A 12,399-nucleotide genomic window follows, 5' to 3' on the forward strand; every position below is an offset into this window, starting at 1 on the left:
ACAACTTATATCACAACTTATTTAAGATAAGAGTTAATAAGTATTATAATACAACATGGATTGAGGTGAGCGTGTGTGTAAAGCGGATTCGGATTTATTGAGATATTATTAAACACTACATATAAATATCATCAGTTTGAAATCACCCTCCTGCATAGCAAGCATATGAGACTGTTTCCATATGAAATATATCTGTCTGTCTATCTAAAAACTAAATACTAAAAAAATATAACAATTTGACATACTAAATAGATGAAAGGTGTATGAGCAAGACCTCCTGCGTGAGGACAATTTTATTGTTCGGGGTTGAACCCCGGCCCCTCAACCCTGGCAACCTCAATTATTTTAACTATAAATATACATATGCAAAACCCGGTAAGTTTTTGGATATATACACTTGGAAATCTGTTGCTGAGGTATTAAATTTCTTTGGGAAAAAGACATTCCAGCTGACTGATACTCCACCAGCTTGCGTGAAATAATCATGATTTTTATTGGATTTCCTTAGTTTCTGTTTGCATTGCTCTGTGGACTTTCCTATGACACACAAGTTTGCCCATCAGGATAATATTGCGCCTTGCAATCCTTGTTCCAGTACATCTTCGTACTTCGCAGATGTCTGTTGTTGAATAATGAACTTTTCGGCCAAAGCTTCTGCTTAACTAAACTGAAGGAATGTCTATCAAATGAAAGGGAACGTAATAAACATATATATCGATATTCACTCTCGATCCAAGCTTTCGGGCTCGGAACTTCAACAGGGATTCAATGATTTTCACTCTTGTGTCACATCATCAGCCCCTTTTGATCAAAGTAAAGCTGAAATCCAAATCCTGTACCATAGTAAATGTCCTCCCTAGTCTCACAGAAGGTATGTCTTCTTTTGGAGTTGGCAGTTTTACTATGGATCAAAAACTGTTCACCTTAGAGCATTGACTATTATGGATTTTATCTAACAACAAACCGTGTCCAAAGTCGACGTGACTTAGGTCAATAACGAAGAGTTAGAACAAATGCAAGATCTGTTTGGTGACAGAAGTGTAACTTTTTATATTAAGTAGATGAAAAAAATATTTTCTTCGGATGAGAAATAAATATCTAGTCGCCCACTGGTTTGTCGAATGTTTGGGGTTATGCTTGCGGACCTAGTATAAGCCTTGGACACCAAGGTCACCAGGGAATCCCTGAAAATGTAAGGAAAAGCCGCGACACATTACTGTGCGCTCTCGGAATCTCCACTTTATTGGGAATGGGGGAAATTGGGACATTGCGAGTGATATTTTCTTCGGGCTTTTGGAATTATTTCTCGATAAATAGTTAAATCCTAAGGAAATACGTATGTATTCTGAAAATCACTATTACTGACCGTTGTCCTTAACAACGACTTACGACAAGGAAAGGGCGAATATAGCGGAACTATGAGTATTGTTTGATGTAAACAATAGTGGAAGGGAAATAACTCGATATACAGACTGATATAAGAGACATGCTCACCAGAGACATTCTGTAAAACATATTGATCCATGCAATAACTTATAATATATAACGAGCCAATGAGAGGCTACGTAGTACATCAGTCATATAAGATATTTACAGGAGAGGACACGGAAACTACACTCTTGTTTAAAATTTGTGTATTGTATGGCGTATATCTGTCGTATCCTTATCACAGCAAGTTGTTTAAACTCAGACAAAGGTAATTCTTATACCATATTGATATAACTGTGGTTTTCTAACAGGTCCCTCTCATCAAATAAAATATTGTAACTCAACTGCTACATTCCAAAAATGTACTTCAATAGTATGTGCGTATACCAATAATGTAATAATACAAAACGGGTAAGCTGTATTCACTGCCGTGTTGTGAAATATATTCAAAAGACAATTTAATTAGTATCATAATAATTTAATAAAAACAACCACCATCATTAATGACGTCTTGTTTTGAGGGTTCAATTTCAATCAAAATAGCAAAGCAAATGTCTCACAACTTATTTCAAATGTTACAATGTAAGGAAAACGTAACAGGTAACTTAATGTATATTAATGCTGTATATTAATATTCATGTAACTCCTCCCATACATTCAGGTTTAGGTTTGGAAGTAATATTTCCTTGGCTTAAATTGAATGTTTTGACAATTCAAATTTTGATAACACCTATCTGATTCGCACCTTTCGTATCATATATATATGATGGATGGGAGAAAACAGAGAAAATTTGCTCTCCCTCGGCTAGATTCGTAATCACATAAAAACTCGAACTGAAGAAAATTTCGAATGGTTTATAACCGTTGTCCTTTGTCAATGTTTCCATCCAAATACATTTGGTATTGGAATAGTTAGTACTGTGAAGATGGGCCTTGACAGCCTGCTGATTGCTTTCTGTCGCTGTATTGGGTGGTGCTATGTGCATTGTTACTGTTATATATATGATATAGAGTCCTTCCTCTGCAGCTATTAGGGAGTGTTGTGTAACGTTTACCTTATCACACATAATATTTGTTCTGTCGTGTTTTAAATGGGATCCATTCGCTGAAACAGAAGAAAATAGGTATTACAACACTATATAGATTTAAATTATGTTCCCTTTAAAATTATCATATGAGAGCAAGGGCTTTTACGCTTCTACATCTAGAGAGGCAAATACAATTGTTTCATAACAACTTATACAAAGTCGAACAAAACAGACGTCTGTCTGCTTCATAAACAGTTCTTAAAATGCAAATATATTTATCATGTTTAAGAATAAACTAAATCCGTCATACCTGTATTACAAATAAAACACGCAACACGTAAAACACGCAACCCTTTTTCATAGTGCATATGTTATTTCAACAAACTGCTCTTTAACATGACATCTTTTTTGTTAATACATTCACTGCTGACTTTATGAAACGTAGAAACACAACTACATCTAACGAAGGAAGACAATTTTGACTCGTGAGCAGTTCTGAGCTCGAGCAAATCGTCTTTTGCTGGTCTAAGTACCCGGATGACAATATATCGACATATACTTGTATACGAATTGTACAAAAATCGTTACATATAGGACACAGTACAATTACGACATGTATATGTAGTTCTTACCTTTAACTTTCATGTTAACATAAACTAAAACATATTGATACATTGTTATCATAATTGGATATATACTAGTATATATAACCTACTGTAGATCTACTATCTTGAAAGATGAACCTAGCACACGCACTTGGGTCTGCCCCTAAAACTTGGCTATAAGTACAGTGTGTCTAAAACTAATCACACTGCACCTAACACTTGGCTATAGGTACAGTGTGTCTAAAACTAATCCCACAGCACCGAACACTTGGCTATAGATACAGTGCGTCTAAAACTAATCACACTGCACCTAACACTTGGCTATAGGTACAGTGCGTCTAAAACTAATCACACTGCACCTAACACTCGGCTATAGGTACAGTGTGTCTAAAACTAATCACACTGCACCTAACACTTGGCTATAGGTACAGTGTGTCTAAAACAAATCACACTGCATCGAACACTTGGCTTTAGATACAGTGTGTCTAAAACTAATCCCACAGCACCGAACACTTGGCTATAGGTACAGTGTGTCTAAAACTAATCACACTGCACCTAACACTTGCCTATAGATACAGTGTGTCTAAAACTAATCACACTGCACCTAACACTTGGCTATAGGTACAGTGTGTCTAAAACTAATCACACAGCACCGAACACTTGGCTATAGATACAGTGTGTCTAAAACTAATCACACTGCACAATTCAGCTATTTCGTCCTTCTGGTACTCACCGGTGATGCTATTGGCTGAGAATTTAAAATTGGTCTAAACTACTGTTAAACAGAGGAGGGGAGGTGCGTTAAACTGCTCAGTTCTATGATTATCAGAATTCCGAGGATTGCTGATTTATTTCAAATTAATATCGAGTATAGTGTGTAAATTAATAACCGTGCCGCCATTCAAATAACTTATCTGTGGCCATCAAGGTTTCGGCAAGTAATGCTATTATCCCCTTTAAAATTGCATCCTTCAAGATGACTAAATCAGAGATAGTACTACAATGGAAAAAATACATTAGGGATACTAAGGTACAATTTACACAAATGGAATATCCTTATAAACTCTCGCAACCATGCAAAAGAGTTTGAATAATATAGCTTGACTTGATATTCAAATATTAAAAATCATGAATATGTATGAATGTGAAATTATTTGATTAAGGAATCATGTTGGCGATCTATGATACAACCGACAGTTGGTCTATACGTACCACTTTCTGAGGAATCTGCACGGATGGGAAGGTGAGAGAGGCATTTGTTGACATGTTTATCACTAGTAGTGTTGTCCTTTCCAACGAATTTGGCAGTTTTCATCTGGAACGGAAGAAAGAGTGACCCAGTATAAGGAGGATGGCGATCAATTCCATATCATAATAACAACCTTCGTCATTTTGGTTTCGCATGAAAGTATTACCTTGATAGTAATTTCAGCAATAACTTAATTGTTTTTTCTTAAAATATCTTTTTCTCTCTCACCAATTGATACTTACCAGGTTAACCATCCATTTGACGTGCCCAAATCGTTCCAGGCAGCAGTGGAATTTGTTGTCAATAGTCTTGACAATATGTAAGTCTGAGTAACTTGTTTTTTGTTTCAGGAAGCAATTCATTAACTCTTGACGCACTAAAGAACATGGGAAACATAATGTCGATTCAAGCAGAGATTCGTCTGGTTCTTGATAATTCCAAATATTGTGTGATCGACATTGATGTCTATACAATAAATTGTTTACGCTTTGAGCGACCAGATATAAGAGACCAAGTAGAAAAATAAAGGAGGCGACTGCTTTTCTCTTTTGCCTCTGTTTTCTTTTCACAGTGTTTGTTGATACCAGGGGTTGTAATGCGTCTCCTGTGTTGGAAATAGATACATGTGGTGGTGGACCTCCCGACGGATGATACGGCACAGATCGATCATGATTGGACGAATATTGAGCCTGGCTGTGCTCATGTTGCTCGGGTATGACTGAAAGATAAAGGTTTGTTGCTGGAAGATGTTCGTTATCATAGCGTCTTGCCATTTGCTTCTCATTTGATAGGTGATCGTCAGATGCTATCGGCTTTTCAATAAAGCGAGTTTCCGGTGAAAAGGCATCGGATACTGGACTTTGTCGGCACGGAACAGGTAATCTGGTTGGGGAATATTTTAGGTCGTCTTCTTCTGTAACGAAATCACTGTCACAGCAGTGTGTACATCTGCAGACGTGTTGTTTTTCTGTTTCAGTCGAAGTTGACTGGAGACTTGCGGACGGATCAAAGTTAGCCATTCTTGTTTGTTACCATTTATAGTAAGATTGTCTGCAGTAAAAATTGACATATACACAATTTCTTATCGTTAAAAAAGAGCTTACAAACAATGAACACTTTTATATTATTAAATGAAAACGAAATAAGAAATAGAACATGTGGATTATAATTAACATTGTTAAAATCACCCAAATTAAATAGCAAAGACTTTATAAAAGCTGTTGTATTGATAAAAGAGAAATAACCCATAGAACAGATATAACTTATAGCTGTATAGACAAATAAAATAAAAGTATCAAAAATAGTGGCCGAGTACGTTTAAGAGCAAATATTTGGCATGGTTGAGTATTTATACTTTTGGGATAGTAATTATTTTAAATAATTAACTATGGCAATATTTTATGCGTGTTACTATTTATATATATATATTGCTGCAAAACAAACTTCATTTCACACCTGTACATACACCTTGCACACTGTTAAGGAAACAGTGAACTATTTACGCTTCGCTTAGGATTTATTTCTATTGTTTTATCAGTGCAGAGAATACATAAATCAGACATATGATAATGTATAACAGTCAAAACATCGGTCTATGTAAAGTTGTGCAGCCATTTTAAAGGAGTACTTTCGTTTTGAGCAGTGTCTCATCTGCTCAGCGAGTGGTACTGTACGTAAACATGTCAGTTTCACGATACTGATACATAGTGTAATAAGCATGCCCAAATAAGTTTTATATTGAAATGATATTCATATCGAAGGGATACTCACCAGCACTTGTTTTAATTGGTTCACGCTGCATGGATCACCTCTCTGTAAGCCTTCCCCGGCCTAATTCCTGACGTCACGGTAATCTTGAAGGGAAATCCCGTCAAGCTAAACGCCTTAAAATTTGTCCGGAACACAACATATCATTACATAATGGGGTGCATACGTTTACGCTATAAAAAACACATTGTGCGTTATCATCGATATGATCTTTAGATATGTAAGTTAAATATACCTGACTGAAGTTTAAAAAAAGACATAATGATGAGTGATAGGTGTCTTTTTTGTTGCGTAAAATATATGGAAGTATTTGGTTACATTCTTGTAATAAATAATAATTAAAGAAAATATTAAAGAAGCAAATGATATGCAATTGTAACAGTTATAAAAACAATTTGTAACAATTCCATGGTACTTACAATGCGTATCCTATCTGGCTGTAAAGTGCTACATTTACACGGTACTATACAAGGAGTAAGATCCTGCCTTACCTTTGGAAAATAAACGGATTATAGTCATCACAGTTATCAGTTTATTCCGAAGTCAAGTCCTTGGTCAAGTGTTTTCTGACCGCAATGACTCACTCAGACAAACATAGATATTTCTATAAGGCCCATGACGCATATGCTTATTTTGAATACAATGCATCGTTTGGGCTGTTATCGAACTATTGTTTCAGTTCGTAAAGTTTAATTAAATATCAGAGAGAGAAAAAAAATACACAAAGAATATTAAACACTTTTGGTATAAACTATTTTTAACATATTTACCTACATAGATTGCTCGTGTAATCAATTGCTAAATGCCCAGGTGTGTCATTATGCCGTAGCATTCACATAGCAGTGCTATTTGACTATTTGGTTAGGTTGGTTAACCGCAGTTTAAATTTATTAGCATATGTTGTCTCGTTAAAAAAATAGTGAATTTTCATGTATTAAAAAGTTAAATAAAAAAATATCTGCTAAAGTATACTTTAAATGAAGTTTTTATAGATATTTTGATATGTAACGTGTTTCCTCACAATGTTTAACAGTACGTGGATTGATGACCAGGATAGGTTACGTGCCATTATTTTGTGCTGAGGCCAATAACAGTTGAAAAAAGACCAGGACCTGCGACATGTTTTAATAAAACCTGTCTGAAATTGTCCATTCAAAATATCTGTTTTCTCTAAAAATCTGAAACATCCCCAGGACATATATTCGTATTGACATCACGTGTTTTGAAACAATAAAGAAAGGTATAAATATCTAGTGGTATAGTATTACTTAGTGCAGATGGGGTTAAGGGAGAGTTGCATTTGGAATCAAGCAATTAGGTTAAAATTACTAGATCCGAGTTCAAAATACTTCTAGAATAGGAACGAAAATCATCAAGACTATATACGGACTCGGTTAGATAAACTGTAGTAAACAGACAGGTTTTAGGTTTATTGACGAAGGGTTGCATTCAGGCATGAACAAAGGCATTTCTTTTTAAAGATGTCTTCTTTATTGAATATGACAATGCCGATGTATCTTTAGCATGAATAATCTCAAGAGATTTTCTGTTGTTTCGTTTTAATTTTGACAATCTAAGTACATTGGATATTATTTTGATATAATTTTTGACAGTTATTTTTACCTGAATCATTGAGGAAAAACTTTAAGCCACCAAACATTGAGAAGATGGCAGTTTACGTTTTATCGAGATTGAAAAAAATCACCACATTCTTAAATCAAAATAAATGTTTTTTCTTACAGCATAGATTTGCTATGTCAGCAGCTTCCAGTCCATATCCCTTAATAAGAGCATAGGACGTGTTGTCAGCTAATACATTACTTAATAATCAAATGTTCGCTGATGAATTATGCACAAATCGCTCGGCTGACATCGGTGCTTTGAAGATAACAGAGGAGAGACACCCAACTTCAATGATCTCAAGGTTGTGCAAAGTTAGCCCTCGATTTTGTCATGACATATGACAGCGGTCCGAGAACGTACGTTGCCCCTTGATTATTGAAGATGATACATGAGTTGAAATGTTTATTCTCTCTAAATGTCCCCGGAAAAAACGGTATTGGTTCCGGAAGGTTTAACGTTTGGTAAAGGTGGCTTGGGAATTGTTTACATAAGCTATAGAAAACTGACAGTGTTGCTGGCGTATTTTTTTTTTTAAATTTGAAGTTCTTAGATGTTGAAATATATATCATTAATCCTCATAGATACTCTTTTACAGGGTTATTGATCGATCTATCGTAGTCACTATACACATGATATACACTTAATATACACCTTTTGTGCATCCGCCCCTGTGTTTCAATAGTGGTTTATACGATTTGGATTTTCAACGTTTTGTCCCCTAGCATCACTGATGAGTCCCAGAAGGACGAAACAGCTGTATGACACAGTGCTATTGACTTTATGTGTACTTGATCTATAGATGCAATAAATTGTGAATTTGTCAAGTTCATCCTTCAACATCCTTCTATATCAAGAGTTTACAACGAATTAAGAGTTTTCCGTCAAATTTCACGTTGTTGATGCATAATTTGATGAAGTCCTCATAAACACGTTACCTTAATGTATTAGGTTTATATCAATGTTAAAGATTGTTTATATATATTAGTAACTGAGAAGGAATGGCAAAAACCGATATCCTTAAAAATGTACAAAACATAGATATCGCTTCGTGGTACAACGACATGTTTAAGATACATAAATAGTAATTGTTGACAAGACTTGATATGACTCATGTATTGAAGGGCATGTATGTGTGTTCCTTTATCCTGCTCAACTGATGTTGTATTGAAGGGCCTGTATGTGTGTTCCTTTATCCTGCTCAACTGATCGTGTATTGATGGGCCTCTATGTGTGTTCCTTTATCCTGTTAAACTGATCGTGTATTGAAGGGCCTATATGTGTTCCTTTATCCTGTTAAACTGATCATGTATTGAAGGGCATGTATGTGTGTTCCTTTACCCTGCTCAACTGATGTTGTATTGAAGGCCCTGTATGTGTGTTCCTTTATCCTGCTCAACTGATCATGTATTGAAAGGCCTGTATGTGTGTTCCTTTATCCTGCTCAACTGATCATGTATTGAAAGGCCTGTATGTGTGTTCCTTTATCCTGCTCAACTGATCATGTATTGAAAGGCCTGTATGTGTGTGCCTTTATCCTGTTAAACTGATCATGTATTGAAGGGCCTGCGTGTATGTTGCTTTATCCTGTTCAACTGATTGTGTATTGAAGGGCCTGGATGTGTGTTCCTTTATCCTGCTCAACTGATCATGTATTGAAAGGCCTGGATGTGTGTTCCTTTATCCTGTTAAACTGATCATGTATTGAAGGGCCTGCGTGTATGTTCCTTTATCCTGTTCAACTGATTGTGTATTGAAGGGCCTGTATGTGTGTTCCTTTATCCTGCTCAACTGATCGTGTATTGAAGGGTCTGCGTGTGTGTTCCTTTATCTGGTCAACTGATCATGTATTGAAAGGCCTGTATATGTGTTCCTTTATCCTGGTCAACTGATTTGCACCATCTACCCCCAGGAAAGGAGGCCACATACGATTAAATAATTAATTAAAAGCGTGTTTATAACATAACCCATAAAACTGTACTGCTAGGATTATTATAAGCCAAGTAACCTGGATGTGATACGCCTGTCGACATTGACACGTTCTGTGTACAGTTTTGGCTACCATCGTACATCCAGTTCTACTTGTATCTTGTGGATAGGACTATTTATATCTTAAACTAACACCACGGAAATACGGACTGTGTTACATTACGTAATCCATATCGATTTCTGGGTCACAAAACTGTTGAACAGTAAACAAGCTAAACTGTACATAAATATTGACCGGGTATTAGGTCATGATATGTAACACAATCATACGACTACTTATCAACTATAGAATTTTGCTGGGGTTAGATTATAGTTATATGGACCCGACCAAATGTTATTGATCGAGACGAACTTATCTCATCACCGCAACATAAATTTAGTATAATAAATACTTCGGACCCATGCTCAGTTCATGATATTTATATATATTGGCTTTCTATCACGCACTGTGTCATTAATTATTTCTTTGCCTTGTATAACGTTACAAGTGCACTTCATAATATTGAATGCTTCCCATTTCACACTGTTTTTGTATTCGTTAGCTGTAGATGTTAACGTATCTTTTATCTGGATGAACAATTTTTATTTAGATTTTATCAGTACAAAATAAGCAAGTTTGTGATAAAACACTTTGCAGTTTTTATATGTTAAAAATTATATGAAAGATTAAAAATAGCTTCTGCAGACAGTAATCTCTTACAGAAACTTACTTCGGGGTAAGAAGAAATCGAAAGTGTTTTGTGATTTCTCAGAACCCATTATCACGGCCCACAAAACCTTAACCACCGCGGACGGCGTCTATTGCCTTTTAAGTGTTCTTAGTGCACACTTAATGGTTTCTATGTGATTATATCATACACGGTGAACATGTGTTTCGTGCTTACATCATCTCACCGATATGAGCTGTATAAAGGGCAAAGGCTGTAAACTATATTTAACGTTATTCGTAGAACCTAGATATCAGACGATGTTGATATCTGTAATGGTTTGTTTGTAGCCAGGTATGTGAACACAGCACAACGTATTTGCTCGAAACGTTCTGTATTTGTTTAAGAATACAATCTATCTTTTGAAAGAACGTCTCATTTGACAGAGGTAATTTAACTCTGTTGCTTGTGAACGATTATGAAAAGCTATGTAAACTAATTTCAAACTGCCACAAGTGTCTTTACGTACACAAAGACATGGAAAACATGAGTTTGAGCTTTGTTTGAGAAAAAAACGCGTTTTTTTTGTGTATCGTGTAGCTCTAAAATCTTAAAAACAACACAAAAGCACCACATGCAAGGACAAAATCTAATTTGATACAAAAAATACTGATCCCTAGAGTCCATTGCGAGTCCTTGATTCTGAGTGTTCGTCACGTAAGTGGTATAACCCGATGGTTATAAATAAAGATTTTTTTTTTTTTTTTTTTACAACAATTATAAAACAAGTTATTTCAACTTATATGAATTACTCTTGTTGGCCCGGATGTTAGCGCGTGGGAGGTCTTATTGTGGGAGGAAACCCACGTGGTCGGGCAGATGACCCCAACCTTTTCACGTCCGATCGGGGAATCGAACCCCGGCCGCTTGGTGAAAGACAAGTGCGCTATTCACTACATCACCCGACCACCCAATGGTTATATACATATGTGTCTAATTACTCTGGTCCTAGGTTCTGCAAAGATTAAAAGATCGTCATCATTCTTCTCCATCTTAGGCTGTTTGACCGTTGGACACGTCATATCATCTTGGTCTAACTTGTGATTAAAATAACTTGGCTATTTTAATCTAGCAGGTGTTATATTGAAAGGTCATCAAATTTGTTTTCTTACAATAGCATAAAACTAACAAATTATCCACTATTGATTTGTAAAATATAATAGCTACAATTTCAGTTCATTTTGTATTACATGTAATGTGCCAAATATTTTTCTTCAACACACATTAGACCTGACAAAACAATATCCAATCCTTATATATTTGTAGTTTCACTAAACAAGTTTGTTTATAACTGAAACTTGTGTTAACTAGAAACAAGATGTACCTGTCCTTTGATGGTGATGTACAATATCATAATATGATTAAATGTACCTCGCCAAGTACCATATCGGTAGTAAATGATTCTGAATACAATATTTTGTATTGTTCAAAAACATAGAATACGTATGTAGTCTTTGGTATATTGATATTACTTATTTCAGTATATGACTCAGTTCATTGACTAATGCGGCGGTTTCATACCAGCTAAGCGATATAAAACTACACACAATCTTAAATCTATAGGCAATATTGATGTAGTCAATGTCATCGGCAAAATACTCCTAATATCTACGGAAGGTTGTCCCTTGTTTCCTACTAATATTCTTCTCTGCAACGTCTTAAGTTCTTTAGCATGATTATCAGACATCACTAGGAACAAGAATTGGCAGTCTATGAAAGGAATAACTTGAGAAAAAGCACAAATATATTTGAACAATAATATATCTAAAATGCCTACTTCCAACGATTTCAATAAAAAAAAGACATACAAATATATATATGTTTTATCCTTAGCATAACTTAAAAAGAAGCCCATGCCTCTCTGAATATTCATCTTTATGTTAAATGAATACTTTATAGACAAAAAACAAAGAACCATTGATTGATACGGCGCACTATTGGTTATACAGCCTGTTTGTAGCACTGGAAATAAATAAACACAACAATTAATGGCTTTCCAAAAAAAG

At 35.4% G+C, this 12,399-nt stretch overlaps 1 protein-coding gene across 1 annotated transcript; it reads right to left on the reverse strand.

Annotated features, from left to right (window-relative positions):
- Nucleotides 1–1,896: 1,896 nt before the first annotated feature.
- On the reverse strand, nucleotides 1,897–6,184 carry LOC110467236. Its single transcript, XM_021524266.1, has 4 exons — nucleotides 6,081–6,184; nucleotides 4,553–5,360; nucleotides 4,274–4,376; nucleotides 1,897–2,533 (listed from the first exon to the last, which is right to left on the reverse strand). Exons 2-4 carry the CDS (start codon nucleotides 5,327–5,329, stop codon nucleotides 2,142–2,144), a joined length of 1,272 nt encoding a protein of 423 aa, XP_021379941.1. The 5' UTR covers nucleotides 5,330–5,360; nucleotides 6,081–6,184; the 3' UTR covers nucleotides 1,897–2,141.
- Nucleotides 6,185–12,399: the final 6,215 nt, after the last annotated feature.

This window comes from Mizuhopecten yessoensis, unplaced genomic scaffold (assembly GCF_002113885.1).
Source record: "Mizuhopecten yessoensis strain PY_sf001 unplaced genomic scaffold, ASM211388v2 scaffold1741, whole genome shotgun sequence".
Taxonomy (NCBI): Eukaryota; Metazoa; Mollusca; class Bivalvia; order Pectinida; family Pectinidae; genus Mizuhopecten; species Mizuhopecten yessoensis.

Bases quoted from the DNA above. Each gene is read 5' to 3' on its own strand.
- LOC110467236 (XM_021524266.1), bottom strand. From the start codon at position 5,329: ATGGCTAACTTTGATCCGTCCGCAAGTCTCCAGTCAACTTCGACTGAA. The intron at 4,377-4,552 runs GTAAGTATCAAT...CTTCCGTTCCAG, and splicing joins TCAAATGGATGGTTAACCTG to ATGAAAACTGCCAAATTCGT. The intron at 2,534-4,273 runs GTACGTATAGAC...CTTCTGTTTCAG, and splicing joins TGCAGATTCCTCAGAAAGTG to CGAATGGATCCCATTTAAAA.